General features: G+C 35.0%; 3 protein-coding genes and 1 pseudogene across 4 annotated transcripts; 2 read left to right on the top strand and 2 right to left on the bottom strand.

The window, feature by feature from the left end:
• Positions 1 to 117: 117 nt before the first annotated feature.
• Positions 118 to 9888, bottom strand: LOC143556701 (uncharacterized; annotated as a pseudogene). The gene is made up of 9 exons (XR_013139421.1): positions 9637 to 9888; positions 8878 to 9051; positions 2530 to 2938; positions 2185 to 2438; positions 1981 to 2049; positions 1821 to 1877; positions 1639 to 1691; positions 1486 to 1561; positions 118 to 1399 (listed from the first exon to the last, which is right to left on the bottom strand). The product of XR_013139421.1 is annotated as an uncharacterized LOC143556701 (transcript).
• A 3875-nt stretch (positions 9889 to 13763) lies between these two features.
• On the bottom strand, positions 13764 to 16860 carry LOC143556681 (large ribosomal subunit protein eL8y-like). Its single transcript, XM_077045947.1, has 6 exons — positions 16784 to 16860; positions 16505 to 16706; positions 14544 to 14713; positions 14328 to 14456; positions 14159 to 14251; positions 13764 to 14078 (listed from the first exon to the last, which is right to left on the bottom strand). Exons 1-6 carry the CDS (start codon positions 16829 to 16831, stop codon positions 13947 to 13949), a joined length of 774 nt encoding a protein of 257 aa, XP_076902062.1. The 5' UTR covers positions 16832 to 16860; the 3' UTR covers positions 13764 to 13946.
• A 3235-nt stretch (positions 16861 to 20095) lies between these two features.
• On the top strand, positions 20096 to 23679 carry LOC143556700 (6,7,8-trihydroxycoumarin synthase-like). Its single transcript, XM_077045961.1, has 2 exons — positions 20096 to 21181; positions 22701 to 23679. Exons 1-2 carry the CDS (start codon positions 20285 to 20287, stop codon positions 23301 to 23303), a joined length of 1500 nt encoding a protein of 499 aa, XP_076902076.1. The 5' UTR covers positions 20096 to 20284; the 3' UTR covers positions 23304 to 23679.
• Positions 23680 to 24184: 505 nt separating this feature from the next.
• On the top strand, positions 24185 to 26434 carry LOC143556699 (6,7,8-trihydroxycoumarin synthase-like). Its single transcript, XM_077045959.1, has 2 exons — positions 24185 to 25096; positions 25753 to 26434. The coding sequence occupies exons 1-2, from the start codon at positions 24197 to 24199 to the stop codon at positions 26359 to 26361; spliced, it is 1509 nt and encodes a 502-aa protein (XP_076902074.1). The 5' UTR covers positions 24185 to 24196; the 3' UTR covers positions 26362 to 26434.
• The last annotated feature ends 1539 nt before the right edge of the window (positions 26435 to 27973 follow it).

Below are 27973 nucleotides of genomic sequence, written 5' to 3'. Positions count from 1 at the left end.
ACAACCCGCCTAACACTCTTAATTAAATGCAATAATAAGATGCTACAATGGCCTAACACCCCTAGTTAATTGCAACAGTTAATAGGTTGAAAGTGAGATTTGCAGTAGTTACAAACATGAACCAAAGAAACCAAACTTTGTTCTTAATTTGGCCATTTCTGTCTCTATGCTGAAACAATAACAAAAATGGTCCAACAGTAATGACAAAAGTGACAAAAACACATTCAACAAACATTTCCGTGGTATCAAACTGGTGATATATTTTGCCAGTAACATACAATATCATGGGCTTGTCCCAACTACAGAGGACATTACTTCATATAGAACTATAAAATTCACATCTAACAAACCCAGCCTCACTACTAAAAAGGGTAACCGAAAACCCGACACTACATATATACATTACCGATCTAACGTCTCATACAACACAACACTAATGAAACAAACATGATCAAGAACCGGTCTCTTGTTTACCAACCACCTCTCCATCTTTCTTCTTCAATCTCAACTTCGACCTTGTACTAGGCGCCACAAGTCGCAATTGCGACATCACGTAACCCATAAGTTCTTCACGGTGTGAGAATGTAAAATCCAAATGAGCATATTCAAACTCGTTATAAGACGCCTCGACACCCGCGTCTTTCATTAATCTGTAATGTTTCCTCACCATTGAGGGACGAATCACCCGGTCTTTCCTCCCTGCAACAAGATCGACCGGAACATCAATCAGCCCATAATATTCTCCCAGATCCAACGGCTCGGGTAAACCGTACACTCGCATGTTAGCTGAAGGACTCCCGTAGTCAAACATCCTGAACCTCCGTGAGCATTTCATTTGAGCTAAATGGAGTGCGATACCAAATGAAACACCAGGCATGTCATTCATGTTGTAATGTGGTAAGCCCAATACCCCAACCCAGTTGGAGCTGTCACCGCCTAATAAATAGCCCATTAGGGTTTGAACCACCCCACCAACTGCAGGGTCGTTATGAAAATCCCGGGCTAATTTGTTAACTAACATGCGGAAGAACCTTGTGGGTATGTAGAAACCTGGGACGAGAGGTTGTAAAATGGGGGCGAACCAAAGGAGGAAGTATTCAACTACTGTGAATATAAAAGGCGAGTCGTAATGGAAGCCAGCCGGTGACAAAAGGATTATTCTTGATAGGTGGTGAGGTTTTTGTTCAATTCGGCGGGTTATGATGTACATGAGGATCGCAGCTCCACCTAAGCTGTGACAAATGGCACATAGTTTATAAGGTTGCTCATTGGTATTTGTTTCTTCAGTAGTATCGCGTTCTGAAATCTCTTTTAGTTCTGAAGTTTTCACTTGGTGAATCTTTTCTATCATTGCTGGTATATCCCGATCCCATTTTCATTGATTGAGTAACGCCAGTATCTGTTATCATGGGACCCACAGGTATCAGATATATGAAATACTTGTATAAACAGGTAAAATTTCTCAACGAGCCAAAATGAACTTACTCTCGTGAAGATATGTTTTTGTTAACATGTTCTCTTGAAACTAGACCACGGAAATTGCCCAGGAACACATCATATCCTGCAAGAGGAAAAGAGATTACAATGTTGACTTGTTTAAAATAAATGCGCATGCTGGTCAAAGAATAAACTGCAAACCTTGGTCAAAAGCCGCAAACGCGGGAGAGCCAACAACTCCATTGGACACCCATCTGGAGAGAAGATAAGTCAGCATCAACCACATATTTGGAGTATTTAATTTATAGATGATCTCTGATATAGATGATCTCTGATAAGAAGGGCTGATGTCACACAATAAGTATTAAAAATATACTACATACCCCATAGATGAATCAAAGACACCGTGTTGAAGATAAACTGCCTTCCTAGCATCACGTCTAAAAGGAAAGAAAGTCATTAGCCAATATAAACTTCAGTGCAAAGTGCAAACCTCAATGCAAAAATAAGTAAATTTAAAATGTCAATACAAGAATAATTCACCTCGGGATCCGTTCCAAAAGAAGAACGTATCCATCATCCGTCACCACTTTGATAGCTTCAAATGGGTACCTAATAAGTAAAAAAGGATGTTTTTAGTTGTTACAAATAATGCTTCTAGTCACACAACATAAGATCCTCATGTATCGCACCTCAAAACCTTTCATTTTTTCATCAAAGGTTAAAAACAAAAAAAATAAAACTTACCCGAGCTCTGTAATGACGTCTTGGCATGTTCGAGCATCTGTATTCAAAGTATTGTTCAATCTAGTTATCCTTTCTGTCGGGGTAGGGTCGTCCTCTGCTAGAGTGGCGGTTGCCACATAGGCACTGGAATCATCAGACGAAGACCACCTCAATAACGCCCTGATAGATTCCAATGGAGAGAGAAAACAATCTGTTATCTTGTGAATACCATCAAATATGGTTTCAATACAAATTTCCATTCCAAGATGCAGATCCTGAAATTACATAATTTAGAATATTCTAGTGTTAGTAGTTTCAACACATTTACTTATGAATGTATCAAAATTATATCGTGTACAGGTGTACCTTGATAACTCCACGTCTTCTGTCGGTAGCCCGTTGAACAACATGATCTAATGCTCTCCTGCCAGCATGGACATGTGAGGTCTGAAATCTTCCTGGGGAACTAGTGGTCCCCTTTAAGCCTCCACTAAAGAATACACTATACAAATAAAACGGTATCCCAAGTATTAGTCTTGCAGGAAGCAGAAGCCACACACACATGGAATAAATCATGTGGGTCCAATTCTTGCGACGCTTTGTAAAGCTGCTAGCCCTAGAGAATCTAGAACTTTGTGATGATGGAGATGCAGGAGCAATGTCGCCATCATCATAATCATCATCTACATCTTCTGCAGATGAATAATCTGCACTTGATGCTGAGTCAGAGTCCATTGAGAGCTCATGAACAAACTGGTTAAAGGAAGAAACCCCACTGCCAAAAATGGAAGGCATGTCAATATGGAACATGATGTGTAAAACTAGATATATCATGCAATAGTATTTGAAATGTGTGCATTTTATAAACCTAAAAGACGCAAGTTGCTCTGCAACTATAGAAGTTTACTTTAAAAAGTAAAACTGATTACATGCTTAGCACAAAATGATAGCTTGCAAGAATAAATCAATATTGGATCAACAATCATACCCTTAAAATTCTTGTTTTACTTGACAACTTAGAAGCAGGTATTTATCATACTTGCAAAATGTGTGTTACTTTCTCCTGCATTTTTTTAAGGATAGCTTATTTGCAATGAAAAAAGTAAGCATGGCAGTTTAAGAAAGCAATAACTTTTGTAAATGCACATTAATGTGCGTATAAAAATAGGTTATACCCTGATAGTATTTAACATTGTCAGGCAAAACAACAAGTATCTCATGTCTCAACTATATACTGGTTATACCTTGATAGCATCTAACAATGTCAGGCAAAACAACAAGTATCACAAATCTCGACTATAAACAACAGAATGCTATTAGAAAAGGTAATACATTGAAGCACAACTTGTTTCAAATATCATAAAACCCGATTAGAGAAAAAAGTATACAAAACAAGTGAAAATGACAGTATATGTGAAAGTATATGGTACACTACTCACTAGTGACAAGTAATCTTTCCAATTTACTAAATTAAGAAACAAATGACACAAACACCAAATGAGAACAAAATGCTGCCTCATTTTCACCAAATTTCTAGATTCTGTCCTGATATAGAAAACACACGTTAAGGCAGAATAAGAAATTGCTTACTTCTCCATCCAACGAGGAAGCCGGGGTCCACGAAAAGACGGTCTGAGCTCCCAACCATGAATACCTTCAAACATGATGTGTAAAACTAGATATATCATGCAATAGTATTTGAAATGTGCGCATTTTATAAACCTAAACGACGCAAGATGCTCTGCAACTATAGAAGTTTACTTTAAAAAGTAAAACTGATTACATGCTTAGCACAAAATGATAGCTTGCAAGAATAAATCAATATTGGATCAACAATCATACCCTTAAAATTCTTGTTTTACTTGACAACTTAGAAGCAGGTATTTATCATACTTGCAAAATGTGTGTTACTTTCTCCTGCATTTTTTTAAGGATAGCTTATTTGCAATGAAAAAAGTAAGCATGGCAGTTTAAGAAAGCAATAACTTTTGTAAATGCACATTAATGTGCGTATAAAAATAGGTTATACCCTGATAGTATTTAACATTGTCAGGCAAAACAACAAGTATCTCATGTCTCAACTATATACTGGTTATACCTTGATAGCATCTAACAATGTCAGGCAAAACAACAAGTATCACAAATCTCGACTATAAACAACAGAATGCTATTAGAAAAGGTAATACATTGAAGCACAACTTGTTTCAAATATCATAAAACCCGATTAGAGAAAAAAGTATACAAAACAAGTGAAAATGACAGTATATGTGAAAGTATATGGTACACTACTCACTAGTGACAAGTAATCTTTCCAATTTACTAAATTAAGAAACAAATGACACAAACACCAAATGAGAACAAAATGCTGCCTCATTTTCACCAAATTTCTAGATTCTGTCCTGATATAGAAAACACACGTTAAGGCAGAATAAGAAATTGCTTACTTCTCCATCCAACGAGGAAGCCGGGGTCCACGAAAAGACGGTCTGAGCTCCCAACCATGAATACCTTCAAACATGATGTGTAAAACTAGATATATCATGCAATAGTATTTGAAATGTGTGCATTTTATAAACCTAAACGACGCAAGATGCTCTGCAACTATAGAAGTTTACTTTAAAAAGTAAAACTGATTACATGCTTAGCACAAAATGATAGCTTGCAAGAATAAATCAATATTGGATCAACAATCATACCCTTAAAATTCTTGTTTTACTTGACAACTTAGAAGCAGGTATTTATCATACTTGCAAAATGTGTGTTACTTTCTCCTGCATTTTTTTAAGGATAGCTTATTTGCAATGAAAAAAGTAAGCATGGCAGTTTAAGAAAGCAATAACTTTTGTAAATGCACATTAATGTGCGTATAAAAATAGGTTATACCCTGATAGTATTTAACATTGTCAGGCAAAACAACAAGTATCTCATGTCTCAACTATATACTGGTTATACCTTGATAGCATCTAACAATGTCAGGCAAAACAACAAGTATCACAAATCTCGACTATAAACAACAGAATGCTATTAGAAAAGGTAATACATTGAAGCACAACTTGTTTCAAATATCATAAAACCCGATTAGAGAAAAAAGTATACAAAACAAGTGAAAATGACAGTATATGTGAAAGTATATGGTACACTACTCACTAGTGACAAGTAATCTTTCCAATTTACTAAATTAAGAAACAAATGACACAAACACCAAATGAGAACAAAATGCTGCCTCATTTTCACCAAATTTCTAGATTCTGTCCTGATATAGAAAACACACGTTAAGGCAGAATAAGAAATTGCTTACTTCTCCATCCAACGAGGAAGCCGGGGTCCACGAAAAGACGGTCTGAGCTCCCAACCATGAATACCTTCAAACATGATGTGTAAAACTAGATATATCATGCAATAGTATTTGAAATGTGTGCATTTTATAAACCTAAACGACGCAAGTTGCTCTGCAACTATAGAAGTTTACTTTAAAAAGTAAAACTGATTACATGCTTAGCACAAAATGATAGCTTGCAAGAATAAATCAATATTGGATCAACAATCATACCCTTAAAATTCTTGTTTTACTTGACAACTTAGAAGCAGGTATTTATCATACTTGCAAAATGTGTGCTACTTTCTCCTGCATTTTTTTAAGGATAGCTTATTTGCAATGAAAAAAGTAAGCATGGCAGTTTAAGAAAGCAATAACTTTTGTAAATGCACATTAATGTGCGTATAAAAATAGGTTATACCCTGATAGTATTTAACATTGTCAGGCAAAACAACAAGTATCTCATGTCTCAACTATATACTGGTTATACCTTGATAGCATCTAACAATGTCAGGCAAAACAACAAGTATCACAAATCTCGACTATAAACAACAGAATGCTATTAGAAAAGGTAATACATTGAAGCACAACTTGTTTCAAATATCATAAAACCCGATTAGAGAAAAAAGTATACAAAACAAGTGAAAATGACAGTATATGTGAAAGTATATGGTACACTACTCACTAGTGACAAGTAATCTTTCCAAATTACTAAATTAAGAAACAAATGACACAAACACCAAATGAGAACAAAATGCTGCCTCATTTTCACCAAATTTCTAGATTCTGTCCTGATATAGAAAACACACGTTAAGGCAGAATAAGAAATTGCTTACTTCTCCATCCAACGAGGAAGCCGGGGTCCACGAAAAGACGGTCTGAGCTCCCAACCATGAATACCTTCAAACATGATGTGTAAAACTAGATATATCAAGCAATAGTATTTGAAATGTGTGCATTTTATAAACCTAAACGACGCAAGTTGCTCTGCAACTATAGAAGTTTACTTTAAAAAGTAAAACTGATTACATGCTTAGCACAAAATGATAGCTTGCAAGAATAAATCAATATTGGATCAACAATCATACCCTTAAAATTCTTGTTTTACTTGACAACTTAGAAGCAGGTATTTATCATACTTGCAAAATGTGTGTTACTTTCTCCTGCATTTTTTTAAGGATAGCTTATTTGCAATGAAAAAAGTAAGCATGGCAGTTTAAGAAAGCAATAACTTTTGTAAATGCACATTAATGTGCGTATAAAAATAGGTTATACCCTGATAGTATTTAACATTGTCAGGCAAAACAACAAGTATCTCATGTCTCAACTATATACTGGTTATACCTTGATAGCATCTAACAATGTCAGGCAAAACAACAAGTATCACAAATCTCGACTATAAACAACAGAATGCTATTAGAAAAGGTAATACATTGAAGCACAACTTGTTTCAAATATCATAAAACCCGATTAGAGAAAAAAGTATACAAAACAAGTGAAAATGACAGTATATGTGAAAGTATATGGTACACTACTCACTAGTGACAAGTAATCTTTCCAATTTACTAAATTAAGAAACAAATGACACAAACACCAAATGAGAACAAAATGCTGCCTCATTTTCACCAAATTTCTAGATTCTGTCCTGATATAGAAAACACACGTTAAGGCAGAATAAGAAATTGCTTACTTCTCCATCCAACGAGGAAGCCGGGGTCCACGAAAAGACGGTCTGAGCTCCCAACCATGAATACCTTCAAACATGATGTGTAAAACTAGATATATCATGCAATAGTATTTGAAATGTGTGCATTTTATAAACCTAAACGACGCAAGTTGCTCTGCAACTATAGAAGTTTACTTTAAAAAGTAAAACTGATTACATGCTTAGCACAAAATGATAGCTTGCAAGAATAAATCAATATTGGATCAACAATCATACCCTTAAAATTCTTGTTTTACTTGACAACTTAGAAGCAGGTATTTATCATACTTGCAAAATGTGTGCTACTTTCTCCTGCATTTTTTTAAGGATAGCTTATTTGCAATGAAAAAAGTAAGCATGGCAGTTTAAGAAAGCAATAACTTTTGTAAATGCACATTAATGTGCGTATAAAAATAGGTTATACCCTGATAGTATTTAACATTGTCAGGCAAAACAACAAGTATCTCATGTCTCAACTATATACTGGTTATACCTTGATAGCATCTAACAATGTCAGGCAAAACAACAAGTATCACAAATCTCGACTATAAACAACAGAATGCTATTAGAAAAGGTAATACATTGAAGCACAACTTGTTTCAAATATCATAAAACCCGATTAGAGAAAAAAGTATACAAAACAAGTGAAAATGACAGTATATGTGAAAGTATATGGTACACTACTCACTAGTGACAAGTAATCTTTCCAAATTACTAAATTAAGAAACAAATGACACAAACACCAAATGAGAACAAAATGCTGCCTCATTTTCACCAAATTTCTAGATTCTGTCCTGATATAGAAAACACACGTTAAGGCAGAATAAGAAATTGCTTACTTCTCCATCCAACGAGGAAGCCGGGGTCCACGAAAAGACGGTCTGAGCTCCCAACCATGAATACCTTCAAACATGATGTGTAAAACTAGATATATCAAGCAATAGTATTTGAAATGTGTGCATTTTATAAACCTAAACGACGCAAGTTGCTCTGCAACTATAGAAGTTTACTTTAAAAAGTAAAACTGATTACATGCTTAGCACAAAATGATAGCTTGCAAGAATAAATCAATATTGGATCAACAATCATACCCTTAAAATTCTTGTTTTACTTGACAACTTAGAAGCAGGTATTTATCATACTTGCAAAATGTGTGTTACTTTCTCCTGCATTTTTTTAAGGATAGCTTATTTGCAATGAAAAAAGTAAGCATGGCAGTTTAAGAAAGCAATAACTTTTGTAAATGCACATTAATGTGCGTATAAAAATAGGTTATACCCTGATAGTATTTAACATTGTCAGGCAAAACAACAAGTATCTCATGTCTCAACTATATACTGGTTATACCTTGATAGCATCTAACAATGTCAGGCAAAACAACAAGTATCACAAATCTCGACTATAAACAACAGAATGCTATTAGAAAAGGTAATACATTGAAGCACAACTTGTTTCAAATATCATAAAACCCGATTAGAGAAAAAAGTATACAAAACAAGTGAAAATGACAGTATATGTGAAAGTATATGGTACACTACTCACTAGTGACAAGTAATCTTTCCAATTTACTAAATTAAGAAACAAATGACACAAACACCAAATGAGAACAAAATGCTGCCTCATTTTCACCAAATTTCTAGATTCTGTCCTGATATAGAAAACACACGTTAAGGCAGAATAAGAAATTGCTTACTTCTCCATCCAACGAGGAAGCCGGGGTCCACGAAAAGACGGTCTGAGCTCCCAACCATGAATACCTTCAAGCATATTAGTCTTGCCAGGCATTATAGCCAACAACATTGCTGATACTCCATTTATCAGCCTCAAAATGATATTCAACCACTCGTAAGTAATCGTTTTCACAGACCTGCATATCACAAGAGATCTTTAAGATAGACACAACTAACCAACATAACATCAGTTCACATCAACATGACAAAATATTCCCTCTTTACAATTTTTAAGATAAAACTTTTAGGGCATATATTATTTCAATCACAACTCTAAAATTAATTGTAATCGTTTTGAGTTTAATGAGAAATCTTTCCAATTAAAAAAAAACCTTAAAAAAATTAATTTGCAAAATTCTCCATGAAAATAATAATAAATTAAAGCATCTATTGAAGAATAACTTCTGCATTATCCACTAAAGCACAATCTGGATGTTCAAAGTTCAAACGTAATTAACACTAAACCCTAACATAAATTACAAAATTAACCTTCAATCAAAAGGATCAATTAACACGTATATCATCCAATTAACCGTCACAAACATCTAATTTCATTCTCGTAACGAATCAAACCCTAAATCCACCAAATTCGTCAAATTATCTCCAAATTAGACCGATGAATCTATGATAAAGCAAACGGTTACACAGATCATGAATATCGATTGACAAATACGATTGAATTGAGTCGAATGAGAGAGAAAACGAAGGAAAAAAAAACTAACTCTTTGGTGACAGCAAGGAAGTTGTCAACGAGCCGTTGCATCATGTATGATGTTTAAATTAGATTAGATTGAATTGGTGGCTATGAGTAATGGTAGTAGTAGTAGTAGTATAACAAACAAACAAACAACCAACCAACCAACCAGCAGATCGAAATCGATAACGAAACCCTAAAAAAACGGATTATTATTGTAGTCGATTGAAATGAGAGTGTATGGTTTTAGAGAGAGAACGCAGATAATAATAAACGTGGCGGGTAAGAGAAGGCAGGTGTTGCTTAATAATAATAATAATAATAATAATAAAAGCAACGCCGGTTCTTATCGTCTCTCGGTCGGTGAAGGAAAACTGAATGGGGCCCACGCGGGTTTTAAAATGAAGTGGGGCTTATCCGTGTGAAATGTGTCGTTATGTGAAAATTTGGGAAACTAACAATGGTTTCGCCTAGATAGGTAGTAGTGGTTTCATGATGGGTTAAACTGCTTTAAAAGTTGCTACATACAAAGTTATAAACATGATAAAATGTACTTTGCCAACTACATATGTTTATATCAATAGTTTTTGATACTTTTGGTTTCCTTGCGCCTGAGGCAGTGGAGTTAGTTACTTGGGTCCAATAGGTCATGCATGGTAATGCTATAACCACAAAAACCTATGAATGTATTTTTCAAAAGACCTAATTTTAAAATTCAAAAGGGATATAGATGCAACATGTGGTATGTTTGCCTTCTATTTCGAATTTTCGATGTAAAAGTTGATTCTATATAGTTATATTAACAAATCTAAACAAAAATACAAATAAGCTCGCCTTGTAGAATAACACATCTTTTATAAATTGGTTGAGCGTTCGGTATGTTTTACGGGAGATCATGTTAGTTTATTTAATTTTATGTCGTCTTTGTACCCTAAAGAGGATGGGTTGTACATAATGTTGAAAACTTTGGAGTTTGGACCCGGAGAATAATTGCCTTTACATTTAGTAATCTTTATATGACGGTGTTATTTTTAAGAAACTCATTTAGACACAGAGTGTTTGTTAAAGTTAAAGACATCCAACAAATAATTGATTGTTAAGAAAAATTACATTTTTTTGATAAATCTTCATTTATTAAATTCGTCTAAATATGAAGCGTTTACATCAAGACATAGTAAGACATAGGATAAATGTGCAACAAGCTGCGTTGCAAACCCTTTTTGAATATTAAACACATTTGTTAATTGTTATGAGATGACGTTGATTGTTGTGTGCGGACGTCTAAACTATTCATAGAGGTAAGATTCTAGGGAGCCGAGCGAGGGTAGATTAGGTGTAGATCGTAGATGTTTTCCTATTTATGATAACTAATATTCACGACTTTCCAAACACACCCGAAAAAAATTGGTATATAGAAGAATGAATTATGATATTCATTAGCATTGTATATTTTTTGCTTTCAAAATAATCTTTACCCGTCTAATGTATTATTATATGATTAAAAAAAACTATATAAATTATTTTGTTAGGCATTTATTGTATATATATATATGTGATGTAGTCATGTAGATACGGATATATGAAGTATTGAAGTGTGCTCACAAATTCAATCAATTTACAAGTATAAAATTAATTTACTAGATGTCTTGGTTTGGTACATGCCCAAACATCATAATTATGGTATGGGTTTTGTTTTTTTATTTTATTATTAATTTGTAGATTGAAAATATTTATTCCAATTTCTCCTTCATATTGAACGAGATAAGGAATGATGGTCGTCTAGTCTTTATTATATGAACGGGCCCATACTTACATGTGGCTCTATCCTTGATAAAAGCACACCACATAATTTTGACCAACACATTTGCCGATTGATAAACAAAAAAACAACTAATGATAATGTCTGGGAGAAATCAAAGTAGTATTATTTTAATCACTTATTTGTATCTTTTAAAATTTTTTTAGCCAGTTACCTTTTTACACTAGATTACATGAAATACAATAAGAAATCGTGTATATGAGAAGAGGGGTGCACACAGAGTCGGAGTAGGTGAGCTTGGTGTATTGTACTAGTTGAGAATGTGGGAGCGACTTGATGAGCAAGTAGGTAGGGTAGGTGAGCTGAACGAGTTATTCACTCTCAAAAGACATTGGCGACAAAATGAGTTGTTGGTTTGGTGGGGCAAGTTAGAGAGCTAAGTGTGCGCTCAATGAAGGGTTTTAATGGCTCGTTGAGCTAGAGGATGATTCGAGATAACGTAATGTGTCCACTTTTTTTCTAGCCACCGATGTATTGTGCCTACATAGGGCATTCTTATCAGTCAATTTTTGTTTATGGGTTGCTGGCTCATTGTTGGTTTAGTGCTGATTCATGCTAACTGTCCACATTCCAATAGTCTATTTAGTATTTAGTCAAAGTTCACTAATGAGAAGTCATGTGTATTTTGGTACAACTTTTGATTAATGAAATATTTATTTCGTTGAGCTTCTGAAAATGGAATCAAACGTAGAAATTAATAAATGATTCATATGCTAATAAAAAGAGCCAGTGATGCACTTATATAAATAATGCAATTATCTATCTATATAGTATAAAGAAGGATGTTGGTGTCACAGTTCCATTTAGTAACTCATTTTAGCAACCTCAGTTTTATTTAGCATGCTAACTTGCTTTGACATGTGCTTATCTCTTGTGTTGCTCACGCATCTGTTTTTTTTCGCTTTATTGAATATAATTATAAAACTACTATGGTGTTCCTACTACAATGTCAAACAATAGTTACGTGTGTTGTTTGCCTATCTGGACTTGTTTATGAAAGTAGTCTATTTTTATTCTTCACTTGGTTTGAATAGACTCATATAGAGTAATTAACATATTACCCGAAACAAGCATGTATCAATACTATTAGCAATCAAGCTTTTCACATCAACAGTAACCGCTTTCATAAAGCTTCCTCAGTAGAGACGAATGTGCCCTCTTAAATGCATTATGCATCTAGAATACATCTATCTCGAAAAGTAAGAAAAACTTGTGATGCTAAACTCAAAGACAACACAATTATAATTCAAGAAATTAGTAATCTAAGTAAATCATTTTAAATTACTTGTAATCATATAATTTCAACTTCTTGTAACTTGTAATTATGTAAATGATATATGTTCTCTTCTAGTTGGCCTTTTCCTCCTATAAAAAAATCATTTAAAACGTGACAATAAAAATATTTGCATCTATGGGAACAAAGTGGACGGAATCTGAACGTATGTGTTTAAATCACGTAAACTGCCTCGTTTCCATTATTAAATCAAATAAGATGCCTTGTGTCCATTAATAACTTCAATTTTAAATTTTAAAACAAAACACATTAAATAGATTAAAATTGGTTTAGACTTTAGCGTGGAACAAAATACATAATATCTACTGGATAACTTTTTTGAAATAATTATATACTTATTTGGGGTGATACATTTTGTTTCACCCGAAACACAAAGTAAAAGTAATCAGACACTGAATTAAAAAAATATAACTCGCTATTTATTGGGGTCATATTTGATTGACATGTTTAACTCATTTATATAAGCAGTTGACTCGACGACACGTTAAATGTTAATATATAAAAGAAATGATAAGGTCAACATCAACGCGTTAGCCAACTCAAATTATAACTTGGATGAAAAACTTAATTATTAAATTGATAACAATATTTGGTCAGTTCTCTTGTTAATTCACAAGAATACAACATAACTAGAGACACAAATACTGGTTATAAAAACATCGGCTACTAACAGTTACCGGCTAGGTTCCTAACCACTTTTTCAGTGACAAATCTCTAACTTGTTAAGAGATTTTGTGTAACCAATTAGTTTAGCTTAACAATCCGTAAACTTTAGAATAAACCTTATTAATAACCTAGCTAACCTATTACCGGTTGCTAACCAGTTCTTATTAATAATTCTTAGCCGGTCCCTAAGCTACAGTTGATATCAGTTACAAACCAGTTTGTACCAGTTATTATTTACATTTAACAGGGCTACTTTTACATCTTTACATATTTTAAGCTCAATTTAATTTGCTAGAGCTCAACTAAAACGAGCTCATTATAAGTAACACACATTTGCAACCATAATCTTTAACCAAAAAATGCATAAAAAACAGAAATCATAAAAGAAAAATTAGTGTTCTTACTAATATAACCGACCAAAACTGAATAAACCAAGTCTGTGACATAAACAAGCAACATGTAAACAAACACATGCATCTCGTCTTCTACAACTTTCAAGTAATCGAAAAAGGTTTTAAGCACTGTCTCCGGAATCCAAACTAACGATAACATAGAACTCTTATGTCAACCTCTGAGCAGCCTCCTTCGCAAGAACCCTCTCCTTTGCTTTTGTTTTGGCCTGAGATTTTGATCCCATAATCCCACCACCCCATTTCTTTCGGTATTCATCATACTTATCATTGAAGTTCGCCTGCCATAACAATAATATTCAATAACATACCAAACAACTATATACTTTATGTTAAAGAAAGATTTTTTATATGGAAAAACCTTAATTGCTTCTAAGATTCTGCTAAACTCCATCTTGTCTTCATTCTTGACTGTAGTCAAACACAGAGCTGCTGCGGTTTTCTGATGAACAATCTGAAATAAAACAAAATGTTACTTCAGCCTCGTGAATTTATGAAACCATACAAAAAAAATAGTTTATAATACTTACGGCTCCTAATCGAGATTTTCCCTTCACAATGCAATATGGGATTTCCATCTTTCTGCACAACGCGGGGAGCCAGACAACCAACTCAATGGGGTCCACATCATGAGCAATGATGACCAATTGTGCCTTGTTCTAGAACAGGACATAAAAATAAAGATAAGTTTTTGGTTTAAAAAAACTGTCAGAAGATGTTAGAATGTGTCGGTAAAAACGACAAACCTGCTCAATAAGATAGGTGACATGGTTCAGACCATATTTGACAACAATAGGCTTCTTGGCTTCAACTGTCTTTCCTTCAGTCTCCGCCTGTGCCCTTTTCTGAAGGCGTTCCTTTTTAGCTGCTTTGTCTTCAGGTCGGTACTTAAGCAGCATCTTGAACAAAGTAGTTGCTGCAAATCAATATTAATAACAGTCAACCAAATGATGAAAATACAAAATATAAGCTCACAAAGTTGGATGAAAGACGAACAGCTACTCCACAACAACCAATGCAAGTTTTCATACGTATTGGAATAACAAATAAAAGCTTCATACCTTTAACAAGTTGATAAAAAATCAGTTTCGACTCATTTACAAACGCCGACTACAGTTTTGGTTTTAAACAAGAAAAGGTTTAATGCAAATGAGATTTGGCCATTTGGAGGAACTAAAGTAACCGTAAGTAACTTTTCATGTTTCTAAACGTATACAAGTATCAACTAGTTGGTTTAGTAACAAACCAAAATCCACACATACGTGATATGTCCAAAGAAAGGGCGTTAACTGTCCGGTTTGACAAAAAAAATTGGTCAAATTGCTGTATACAGTTTTGGCTTCAGAAAAAATATATATTCAAAACTGTAATTTTGTATTAAATTTCAAAAGGATAGATTATATATATAATACAGACAAAAAAACGTTGTCTGAATCTGCTCACACGTAACCAAAATCAAACCTAAAAAACAAAGAAACGGCGACTGGGTCTAGCATATCTTTTTTTGTGAGTATAGAGCTTTGATTAGCAGGTTTTTGGGTAGAGCCTAAATGTAGGTGTTTGCTGCCATCAATGAGTAGAGAGAGTGGAGGTAATGTAAAGAGAGTAAAAAAGTGGAAAAAAACAAGGGGAATAAAAGAACCTTACCGTTTGCTAGTCTGCCAGCAGTAGATAGTGATGATGTGTTTCAGGCGTGTGAGACAGTTATGTGTCATCATTTGTAGGTTATCATTACGTGACAAAAATTACAAACATGAACACACAAGTTGTACCACTCGCCGGAAACACATCATCACCACCAACCACCAACTATCTACCAACACAAATGGTAAGCCTTTTATACCTCTCTCTCTCTCCCTCTCCCGCCAGACAAAACCACCAACATCTCTATTTATTTTTTCTACACACCAACGTACCGATCTACCCACCTAGTAAACACAAGACTAGACACGAATACAAGTTCAAAATTTTTTGCTCCGCCTTTGGTTGCAAGTATGCAGATCAAGATGACATCTAAAATCCATAACATAGAAATGATCCCTTCAAATCAAAATTCAGTTTAAGCCCACTTCCAACTTCCTAACCGCTAAAAAAACCAAACCATAATCTAAACCGTCCACATTTCAAACCAACAAAACCGTCCGACTTGCTTCGAACTTGATAAATAATAAACATCCCTAGTCCAAATTAGAAGTGTGCAAAAAACCAAAAAAACCGAAAAATCGAAACCAAAATAAAAACCGTCGGTTTGGTTTTATGCTTTTGTAAAACCCAAACTAACGATTCGGTTTTGGTTTTGAACGTAATAAAAACAGAAAAACCCAAACCGAATTTCTAGATTTTTAATTTTCAAAATTTTATTTTAAGTAATTTAAAAAAAATTAATAAATATGCAACTAAAATACTTTCAGCCAAATGTATAATAATCTATTAATAAACATTTAACAAAATTATTTATCCCTAGATTCATTATTTTCAGTAAACTTACTTTCAAGCCTAAAAATTTCAAGCTCAAATGCCAAAAACCCAAAACCAAACGATTTCAAAAATCCAAAAACCGAAAATTTGGTTTTCAGTTCGGTTTTATCCTAAAACCGCACCGAGCCGCACCACGCACACCTCTAGTCCAAATCACTCTCTATAGTCTATTCCAAATATTCAACAAAATATAATATAGACAATTAAACCAATATAATAAAACCATTACCAAGATTCTTATCAAGTGTCTTAGTGAACTGATTCAAAGCCGGTGGGACCTTCAACCTCTGCTTCAATATCCTCCTCTTCCTCTGAATCCGAACAACCTGCGGCCATCTCACAAACCTATGCACATCTTTTTTTGGCGGCAATGCTCCACCTATCCCAAACTGCTTTGGCCTCTTCTCAAACAGTGGGTTCACAACCTTCTCCTGAACAACAAAATGAATCAAATCAAACCCATTACATAATAATCACAGACCCATGAATTAATTGTCGTAAAGCTTACATTTTTCTTCTTCGTTGCCACTGCCTTCACGCCTTTCTTTGGAGCCATTGATGATGGGATTGTTAGGGTTTTGAAACACAAGAGTTATGAGTTATTATTATTATTATTATTATTATTAGGGTTTGCAATGAAAGGCTATTGTGGGCTGGTGGGCTTGGTTTTATTTTACTGTGAATTAAAGTAGCCCATGTATGAAAGAACTGGTTGCAATTAGTGGTGCCAAATAGAGGTGCACAACAAACCCGAACTCGGAACCGAACCCGAAACAAAAATCTGGAACCGGTTTTTTAATACCTGGGTTTTTAATACCCGACCCTACCCGTAAGGTACAGATAGGGTATGCATTTTGGCACTAAAACCCGAACCCGAACCGGACCCGATTTGTAACCGGTAATACCCGAAAACCCAAACTGGTTCCATACCCGGAACCGGGTTTTTCCAATACCCGGAACTGGGTTTTTCCAATACCCGATGTATACCCGAAAAATACCCCTAAAAAGTGCAAACTTTAAAAAAAAATCCAATCTATACCCGAAAAATACCTGGAAAAAAACCCCCAAAAAACCCGTAAATAGGGTTTTTTTCAATACCCGATAATAGGGTACTCAAATACTCGGTTTTAGAATACCCGGTTCTATACATGACCCGAACCTGATGAATAGGGTATGGTTTTTAGAGACAATACTTGACCCAAACCCGACCCGATTATTACCAATACCCAATCATACCCGAACCCGGTTTCATACCCAAATCCGGGTATTTAAAAACCTAATTTGTGCACCTCTAGTGCCAAAACTAGTTAACCGGTTATGGTCAACACGGTCAAAAAACCGGTTAGGTCAATAACCGAATCGGGTACTAACCGGTTTCAATTAGGAAGCCCCTGCCCAGTATAACCGGTAAATAACCAAAGAACCGGTATTTTATTAAAAAAAGAAAAGGAAAAGGCCTATAAATGATTTTAGAGCTTAATACTACAAACAGGTTTGTAACTAACCGGTTGAATTGGGTAGCAACCGATTTCTTGGGAATTGGTTAGTAACCAGTTAGGATTTCGGGTACAAACCAGGTATTGGCTGGTTAAGAGGTTTGGCTATGCATCTCTAGTTGCAATCAATATGCTTAACACAAATACCATAAAAAACTAACACGATTTTTGTTATGTTCAAAAAACCACATTTTTTTACATAAAAAAACTAACATACTTCCTATTTGTCTCACAAAAGTAGGTTAAAAGTTTTTACATGTTAAAGTCAACTCACATGTTAAATTCGAAACCGAATAAAATGAACCGGATAAACCAAAAATAACATCGACTGTTTGTTCCAAATTGTTTTAAATTTCTTGTCATAATTTTGTTTAGTTTTAATATGTGAATGAACTTTTATATTTGAAAAAAAAAACCGTTAAGAAACTATTGTGAGACAAAACATAAACTTATTAATTTACATAAATAAGTGAGACCTAAATTCATTAATTTGGGCCAAATTATTTTAAAACTAAAAGTTTCAAGCTCAAATGTTAAAACCAAAATAATACTGAATTCAAAACGAAAACCGAAAATTGAAACCAAACAATTTTAAAAGTCAAAAAACTTACAATTTTATCCTAAACCAAACCGTACACGCCAGTTGCAAGGGGTGGCTATGCAACAATAACTAAGTAATAATAGTTATATTAACAAAATATTATGCCAGGCTATCAGCTTAATCTTCTATAGTAATTAATGGACTAGCCATTTTTTTTCATGCCTATACATTTGTATGTACTATGTAGGTCTGCCACTTATAGGGAGAGGAGTGGTTTTATGTTGTCTTGGTGCAATAATGCAAATATAAGTTATCGGTTTTCATGGTTTGTGTGTAACGCTAACCTTTGATTTAATATTCCTAGAAAACATCGTTCTCAACATAGAAATTAAGAACAAGAGGAAAAAAAAACGTGCGGCTTCCATTTTAGTGTATGGCCAACGTTTATCCAACTAACAAATAGTCACACCTTTTAACATGTTTGCTTCCATTGACTCCATAAACGGATTTACATTAGATAAGGGGTGTACAGAAAACTTTCGAGTTTGAAATTATAATATAATGCTATATATTAAATCAGGAGTCCAACCCTTTATAAAATTGGAGTGCAAAGGAACCTCCCTATCCATTTGATGAGTTTAATAATCTAAAACTCCCCAAACAAGTCTGCCAATGCTTATTCAAAATCAAACCAGTGATAGAAATGCTAAAATGGTAACGATAATATGGATGTTTTATGACTACACTTTTGGGTTTTATAAATTGATGATGAACCTTGCCCGATTTTTCATTATAACCGATTATATGAAATTGAAGCATTTATAAATAGTGCACCCCTCCCTGAAAAACATTCCTGGATCCGCCACTGATCGACTCACTCCAAATGAAAGTGAACTCCTAAGTCTCCGGCCATCTGAAAAACGTTATTTTGTCGAAAACCTCTTTTCGTCAGAAAATTCAATCTAAACACCACCACATAAACACCACCATCGCCACCGAACGACAACCACCATTGCCACACCACCGTTGACCACCACTACCCGAACACCACCGCCGTTAGTTTCCACCTGAAAAAGGAGCTTTCCGGCCGAAAAAGATTTTCGACTGACCATCACCTAGGGTTCCAACAACCTCAATCACTGGCGAATGCTAGTTGGGGCCAGGGGTGGCCCCGGCCCCCTCCGATTTTTCGCGCGTTAATCTAAATTTTTACCGGTTTTCGTTCGACATTTTTTATACGTAGTGTAAATTTATCCGTTTTCAACCGAAAATTTGATCCCGGCCCCTCCGGTTACGGCTTTTTAATGTGTATTTTCGTCCCCCCCCCTCGACATCTCCGACCAAGCTTCGCCACTGACCTCAATAACTGAGGGTTTTACTAAAATAATGAAGCTAAAGGACTGATCTAAGGTTTCAAAAATGTTTGGATCTGAAATGTTGAGTTTTTCGACGACCGAAAACTAACGAAGTTACGCTTTGTGAATCGTTTGAAACAAACATGTTAAAATGTAAGACAGTCACTAACCATTTCTTTTATTGCAACCGACAACAATCAAAAGATGATATTCGAGAAATCAATATATCAAAATTTATAAGGTGCTATTGGAATTATTAGTAGGTATGTAACACTAAAATAAATTATTGTCGAGGGGCCTATACGTTGTATGTACTATGTAGGTCCGCCACTCATAGCGAGATGAGTGGTTTTACGTTTCCGAGGTGCAATAATGCATATATTATCGGTTTTCATGGTTTTTGTGTTGTCAACCTTGTTTAAATATTCCTAGAAAACATCATTCTCACCACAGAAATTAAGAACAAGAGAAAAAAAGGAAAAAAAAAAAAAACGTGCGGCTTTCATTTTATTGTATGGCCAACCTTCATTTAATACATCCTAATTATCTTAAGCTAGTTTATTTATTCCATATAACAAGACTAGAGTTCCAAGTTCCTAACATCTCAATTCTCAACTATGGAACCAATTTTTATGTTTCTTCTTTTGTCTCTCACCATTCTATATTTTCTCAACCTTCTTCCCAAAATCATCAAAAGCAAATCAAGATTAAATCCACCAGGTCCTCCTGGACTACCATTCATTGGAAACTTGCACCAAATCAATCCATCAAGCATCCATACTTCCCTATGGGAGCTCTCGAAATCCTACGGTCCAATCATATCTCTTCGCTTTGGTTTCGTCCCAACTATTGTCGTTTCGTCAGCAAGTCTAGGAAAAGAAGTCTTGAAAACCCAAGATACTGTCTTTTGTAGTAGGCCAAGATTGCTTGGCACCCAAAAGTTTTCTTATGGTGGGATAGACGTGGCCTTTTCGCTCTATGATGAGAAGTGGAAAGAGATGAGAAAGATTTTTACAACTCATCTATTAAGCCCAAAAAGGATACAATCTTCTAGGTATATTCGTGAAGATGAAGTCTCGCGTGCCATGAGTACGATACACGGGCTAGCACTTTCGTCTAATGTTATAAACTTGAGTGAAATCGCCAAGAGCGTGACATGTACTATCATGATGAGAGTCTCTTTTGGCAAAAGGTGCCAAGATGAACATGAAAGAAAGGAGGTTTTTTGGCTACTTAGTGAGCTCCAAGAGACTATAGTGGATAACTATGCTTCGGATATTTGGCCTGGCTTGCCTTTTGTAAGTTTGATTGATAGGTTCACGGGCAAGATGGATCGGCTGGAGAAATGCTTCCAAGATTTTGATTTGTTTTACCAACAACTCATTGATGAACATCTCAACTGTCGAAACCCTAAGTCACATGAGGAAGAGGAGGATGTTATCGACATTTTGTTACGACTTATGAAAGATAAACCTTTTAGCCTCACTTACGAGCACATAAAAGTCATGCTAATGGTAATCCATATCTCCTCTCTTTTGGCTAATTATGAATGTGTGTATTTGACATCATTTTAAAACAATTAAAACATCATACATACCGAAATAATAAAAAAAGTATTTTGAAAATGGCTAGTTATACTTGATTATTAAACATTTTTTTAAATCTAATGATACTTTAAAAACTAAAAGTAAATAAAAATACTTCATTTTATGAATAATAATTAAAAAAAAAATAACAACGTACAAAAAAGGTTATTTATATTTAATATTTAAATGATGATTACCGGGAATTAAAAACCCGTGACCACTCCTCTTAATCTTCTTATGTGTGTGGTAGCTAACTAATGTCTTGTTGAGCACTTGAGCTCCTCTCATTAATAAAATTTTAAACTCATGCTTTGTTAGTTTATCATTTTTTTAAGTAATCAATTAATGTATTTATATAATATATATAACATACATACATACATTTAAGAATAGCTTCAGCGAAAACTACTTTTAACTTACAAAACTTGTGAAAATGAATCACTTTTACACATTTTTTTTTATAATTTATACTTTTTTATTTTTTTCATATGTTATTAATCTTTATAAAAACCAAAACACAATAGGTAGATCGCAAAAATACATATATGTGTTTTATACGAAGTAAATATATGTAGATCAAGATCTGCATACATGTACTTTTGCGATCTACATATATTGAATTTTTGTTCAAGATTATAAAACATATAAAAAGAATGAAAAAAATTAAAAAAAATCACGTTTCATAGGAGGCCTAAAACGAAATCGAAATGAAACGAGAATTCAAGGAAGTTTTCGAATTTTATTATTGCAAAGCACAATAAGTAACCACGAATATGTTTGTTTTTTCAAAAAACTTAAATATCATTTTCATCATTTAATTGTTTTTTTGTCTAACTTTGGTTCAAACTAAAGGCCTTATCCTAATGGAAGCCTAAAACGCTAGCTTTGGTTTACTTCCCCTCGAGACGGCACTAGCACCCAAGTTCATAAAGTTGTGTAATGTCGTTGGGGCGGTTTAGGAGATGATGTGGCTAAGGGCGTTACACATGCCCTTAGACCATCCGTAGTGCACACAATTGTGGCATTTTTGCTTAAAACGTCGGGGCACCCCCCCCCCCCCCCCCCCGCCTTTTTGGCATAGCGTTTTGGGCTTGGCGTTTCCTACAAAACGCGATGATGGCACGAATCTTGATAAAATTGTGTGGGGGAGGGGTGAAAGAGAGGAATATAGCTAATTATTGTAGGAGAGTTGTGGCGTTTTGCCACTACGCCACATTTTGCAAAACTCTCCATTAATGACGGGGATGCCACATGGCGCAAAATGCCTAAGAGTGGGGCGTTTTGACTACACATGGTCTTATCTAGTTAAACCATCACTAATCACTAATTACAATAAATACCTTTTGCATTAACTGTAGCCTACTTAATTCATAGAATCGAACATATTCTTATTTCAGTTATTTCATAACTTTCTTGCGGTATTAATTGCAATATTCTTTATGTTTAGAATGTATTCACAGCCGGGACAGATACTAGTGCCGCATCAGTGGTTTGGTCGATGACACTGTTAATGAAGAACCCTGATGCAATGAAGAAAGCACAAGAAGTTAGAAATGTGATTGGAAAGAAGGGTAGAATAGATGAAGATGATCTTCCCAAGCTTACTTATCTGAAGGCAGTGATAAAAGAGACCATGAGGCTATACCCTCCGACTCCTATTCTAATTCCTCGAGAAACGATGAAAAATGCTATTTTACATGGTTACAAAATCAAGCAGAAAACTGTAGTTTATGTGAATATATACGCTATAGGAAGAGATCCCGAGTTTTGGGAGAACCCAGAGGTCTTCTTTCCGGAGCGCTTTTTAGGTAGTGGCATTGACTTTAAGGGTAATGATCTCGGGTTGATTCCATTTGGGGCTGGTCGAAGAATGTGTCCTGGGATGTCGATGGGGGTTGCTATAGTGGAGCTTTTACTTGCTAATCTTCTTTACTTGTTTGATTGGTGTATGCCGGATGACATGAGGAAAGAAGATACAGACTTGGACGTTATGCCTGGGATAACCATGCATAAGAGAAATGAACTTTGCCTTCTAGCTCATGTGTACTAATTTTAAATAAATTATAAGTATAACTATTGATTGATTAGTACATGGTTTGGAATTAAAGGTGTCAGTTTTATGTTCCACATCTGTTTATTGTGTAGTGTATTTTTTGAATATGAAGTCAAGAAGGTGAAATTATGTGTCTTTTAGATCTCCTAGCCAACAATAACAATTGTCAGTTTTACTTACTGCACGCGATTCATGTTATCTTTCTGTCGTGTTTTCCAATCTTCACTTAGCTTTGAATACTTTTCCTTAATTAAGTTAGGACGCAAAGATATAGCAAATACCATTCTGCATCTCGTAAGACACTAGTATTGAATGTTTACGTATCTGTTGACATATATATAGTCTAAGCATGCATGAACTGTTGCAAGGGATGGTTATGCAACAATAACTAAGTTATAATAACTATATTACATGATATCATATCAGCTTAATCTTCAATAGTAATCAGTGGCGGACCCAGTGGATCCATGGAACCGCCTCCAAATCTTTTATATATGTAGGTCCGCCCCTGATAGTAATGAATTTTGGGTTTTCATTTTTAGAGATTGAGAATGTGAGAGAGACACAAAATATGTTGATTCCTAAAAAGAGGGTTCAACGAATACCAGAACACGATACATATGAAGCGAGATGAGTGGTTTTACAACGTTGGCGTGGTTCAATATAAACGAAATAATTTTTTTCATGGTTTGTGTCTTATATAAACGTTGGACTAAATGTTCCTAGAACACATCATTCTCACTATAGATATTAAGAACAATAGAAAGGAAAAAAAGATTCTATTTAACTGTATGGCTAGCAATATTCATGGATCCGACACATTCTTATCTTATCTAGTTTATTTCTTCCATATAACAAAACTTGGACTTCATATTCATAATATCTCAACTATGGAACTGCCTTCTATGTTTCTTCTTTTGTCTCTCCTCCTATCTTTATTCTATCTTCTCCCCAAAATCATCAAAAACAAATCAAGCTTGATCAACCCACCCGGTCCTTCTGGACTACCCTTCATTGGAAACTTGCACCAAATCAATCCATCAAGCATCCATACTTCCCTATGGGAGCTCTCGAAATCCTATGGTCCAATCATATCTCTTCGCTTTGGTTTTGTTCCAGCTATAGCTGTTTCATCAGCAAGTGTAGCAAAAGAAGTCTTGAAAACCCAAGATCTTATCTTTTGTAGCAGGCCAAGATTGCTCGGCGACCAAAAGTTTTCATACGGGGGTATAGATGTAATCTTTTCCCCGTACGATGAGAAGTGGAAAGAGATGAGAAGGATTTTTACAACTCATCTGTTAAGCCCAAAAAGGGTTCAATCTTCTAGGTATATTCGTGAAGATGAAGTCTCACGTGCCATGAGTACGATACATGGGCTAGCACTTTCGTCGAATAACATAATAAACTTTTGCGAATTTGCCAAGAGTGTGACAAGTACTATCATGATGAGATTCGGTTTTGGCAAGAGGTACCAAGATGAACATGAAAGAAAGAAGGTTCTTTGGCTAGTTGGTGAAATTCAGCAGATTATAGCGGATAACTATGCTTCGGATATTTGGCCTGGTCTGCCTTTTGTAAGTTTGGTTGATAGGTTCACGGGCAAGATGGATCGGCTAGAGAAATGCTTCCAAGAATTTGATTTGTTTTACCAACAACTCATTGATGAACGCCTTAACGGTCAAAACCTTAAGTCACATGAGGAAGAGGAGGATGTTATTGACATTTTGCTACGGCTTATGCAAGACAAACTCTTCAGCCTTACTCACGAGCACATAAAAGCCTTGCTAATGGTAATCCATATATCCTCTCTATTGGCTTATTATATATGAATATGTGTATTATGAGATCATGTTAAAATGATTAAAACAACATATCGGAATAATTAAAAAATCATTTTGAACCCGACTAATTTTTTTTTCTGTTTTCTATTTAATTTTTTTATAAGTTATTATTGACCCACCCGATCTAATAAAGACCATTTATATTCGATTGACAAAACACCTTTTTAATATAACGATACTTTACTAAACTAAAATAAAAGTAAAAAAAATCACTTGATTTATAAATTTTCTTTATTTAATTAAATATTATTTTAATTATATAGATGGTGAAACCATTATACTTCTTTTTGTGGGACATTTTCACCTACATGACAACAACGTGAGAAGCGTTATTTACTTTGTCGTGGCTCCACTACAAATGCCTAACATGAAACAACCCATATAGGTTGCACTATTTATTACCCTTGTGTAAGAAAATCAGGTTACATCTCCGTTGCACGACATTATTATGCAAGTTTCACCAATAGCAAAGCCACAACAAATACACCTTTTGCATTAAGAAGATATAACACGTAACCTACTTCATAAAATTTGAACATATGCTTATTTATTTTGTCTTTTACTCATAATTTCCACGCGGTATTAACTGCATGCTTTGTCTTTAGAATGTATTCGTAGCCGGGACAGATACAAGTGCAGCGACTGTGGTTTGGTCGATGACATTGTTAATAAAGAACCCTAATGCAATGAAGAAAGCACAAGAAGAAGTGAGAAATGTGATTGGAAAGAAGGGTAAAATAGATGAAGAGGATCTTTCCAAACTCGTCTATCTGAAGGCAGTGGTAAAAGAGATCATGAGGTTATACCCTCCGGCTCCTCTTCTAGTCCCTCGAGAAACGATTAAAGATGCTATTTTACATGGCTACAAAATCAAACAGAAAACCCTAGTTTACGTGAATGCATTCGCTATAGGAAGAGATCCCGAATTTTGGGAGAATCCAGAGGACTTCTTCCCGGAACGCTTTTTAGATAGTGACATTGACTTCAAGGGTAATGATCTCGAGTTGATTCCTTTCGGGGCTGGTCGTAGAATCTGTCCAGCATTGTCGATGGGGGTTGCCATGGTGGAGCTTTTACTTGCTAATCTTCTTTACTTGTTTGATTGGGGTTTGCCGAATGACATGAGAAAAGAAGATATAGACTTGGATGTTGTGCCTGGTGTAACCATGCACAAGAGAAATGAACTCTACCTTCTAGCTCATGTTTGCTTTTAAGATATTATTACTTAGTTTTATGATATTTCCTAAAAAACAATAACTCTTGATCTAGTACATGGTTTGAACTTCTTTGGAATACAATATAGAAGTAAAGATTATTAATTTTGTTATCATACTTCAAGTAGGTGATAAAACACACATTGCTCACATTTATGATCTAGATGAAGTAATGGTGTTATATGAAGAAATTGATATCGGTTTCATTCGGTTTCATTTCTTATTTTCTGAATGATTAACCAAAGGGGATTACAAGTAAAAATAATGTTTGAAAAAGATAAACTTGAAAAATATACAACCTCAATATAAAAAGGAATTGTAAAAATGTAAAAATAATAGGATCTTCGATATCTTCTTTATTCCCATTCAAGTTGAAGCACATAAGTCACGAATGCCCAATTTGTCAAATAAAGGTTGCTATGGTGAGCCCAAAGCTTTAGTAAACAACTTGGTTGTTGATATGGATTGGCTTGATTTTAAAAGACTCAACCCATTCTCGAACAAAGCAACAATCTATTTATGCATGTTCAGTACTTTGGTGGAAAAATGGGTTATTAGTAATGTGATTGACGGCAAGAGTGTCACAAAATAGAGTAGTTGTACCGTTTTGAGTAAACCCAAGTCTATTAATGGCCAACGCATCCATATGATTTCACTCACCATATCCATAGCTCCATATTTAGCTTTAGTGGAAGATCTTGACATGAAAGATTGCCTCTTGGATTTCCATGAAGCCGGTCCCTACCTAGAAGTAGTGAATTACCTGTCCGGGCTCTTCTGGTCTCAGGAAACCCGAGCTAGCCCGAATCAAAGTATGCAACAAGATCAGTTCCCCCGGATATGGGAAGAAGAATACCTTGCCTTGGAGTTGCTTTCAAGTAGGCTGTTCACGAGTCGAGCCAGGGTGGTTTCAAGCTCGAGCTTAAAATTAAATAGGGCAACTCAACTAAGGCTCTAGCTCGATTTTGAAGTTAAACGAGATTAAGTTCGAGCCATGATCGAGCCGAGCCTAGATCGATTTTGGCTCGGTTACAAAAATGAGCCAACTCACCTCAGGATGTTTCAAATCAAGTTTTTTTAGCTAGTTTTATTCGAGCGAGCCACGAGCTCGAGCTTCGAGCCTGAACAGCAAAACGCACAACTCTTGTGATTACATCCATATGAGATTGTCGAGGATCGACGACAAACTAAAGTAAAACATTACTGCGTGGGCAATATCCGGTATGGTTGCTTGTAGATAAAGAAGTCGTCCGACAAGACAACATGATTGGCCATAATCAACCCATTCTACATCAAACTTGTCGACCTTTAAATTTTGTTCCATATGAAATGCACTAGGCCGACAACCCAACATCCCACATTTGGTATTGAGAAAATCCTTTGTCTGATCGATGTTGGTGGAACTATTTCCCACGATGATTACAATGTCAACAAGCTAAGAGTTACCAAGAAGATGCCTTTAGTACGAAAGAAGAAAAAAGATTGATTTCCCTTTGATTGTGTAAAACCAATTTCAAGAAGTACGCACCGAAGTAAACTTTTGATACCAGTTTCTTAAGGCTTGTTTCAAGCTATAGGGAGATTTTCATATAAACATTTTCGTGTATTTGCA

The sequence above is a fragment of the Bidens hawaiensis genome, unplaced genomic scaffold, assembly GCF_021521415.1.
Source record: "Bidens hawaiensis isolate Kalapana, Puna unplaced genomic scaffold, B.hawaiensis_p1.1 tig00018669_1, whole genome shotgun sequence".
Lineage (NCBI taxonomy): Eukaryota > Viridiplantae > Streptophyta > Magnoliopsida > Asterales > Asteraceae > Bidens > Bidens hawaiensis.
This window is presented reverse-complemented; position numbering and strand designations above follow the sequence as displayed.